A 333-nucleotide genomic window follows, 5' to 3' on the forward strand; every position below is an offset into this window, starting at 1 on the left:
GGAGGGGGCTGATGGCGCTGGGCGCGTAGATGGGTTCCTGGTGAGGAGGCTGCTGGCTGGGCTGCTGCAGGGCTTGAAAGCCAGTCTTGGGTCCAACTTGGCACACATGGCCCAGCTGCACCGTCCCACCTCTCCCCTTGCAGAACGTCAAGGCGTGGACCAAGATGGTCATCAGGAACATCGCGGCAGCCGGCAAGTTCTCCAGCGACCGCACCATCAAGGAGTACGCCCAGGACATCTGGCACGTGGAACCCTCCGACCTGAAGATCCCACCGCCCAACGTGCCCCGGGACGCGGCCGACGAGCAGACCCCCAACGGCACGGCGGCCGACG

At 66.1% G+C, this 333-nt stretch overlaps 1 protein-coding gene across 1 annotated transcript in view; it reads left to right on the forward strand.

The window, feature by feature from the left end:
* The window catches only part of LOC104495277 (glycogen phosphorylase, liver form-like), a gene marked incomplete at its 5' end in the record, with an annotated part of 3,247 nt that overhangs the window by 2,360 nt on the left and 554 nt on the right, over window positions 1-333 (forward strand). The window contains 1 exon segment of the mRNA XM_010138225.1: window positions 85-323. Within this exon segment, the coding sequence (XP_010136527.1) occupies window positions 85-323 (239 nt within the window).

This window comes from Buceros rhinoceros, unplaced genomic scaffold (genome assembly GCF_000710305.1).
Source record: "Buceros rhinoceros silvestris isolate BGI_N320 unplaced genomic scaffold, ASM71030v1 scaffold20596, whole genome shotgun sequence".
Taxonomy (NCBI): Eukaryota; Metazoa; Chordata; class Aves; order Bucerotiformes; family Bucerotidae; genus Buceros; species Buceros rhinoceros.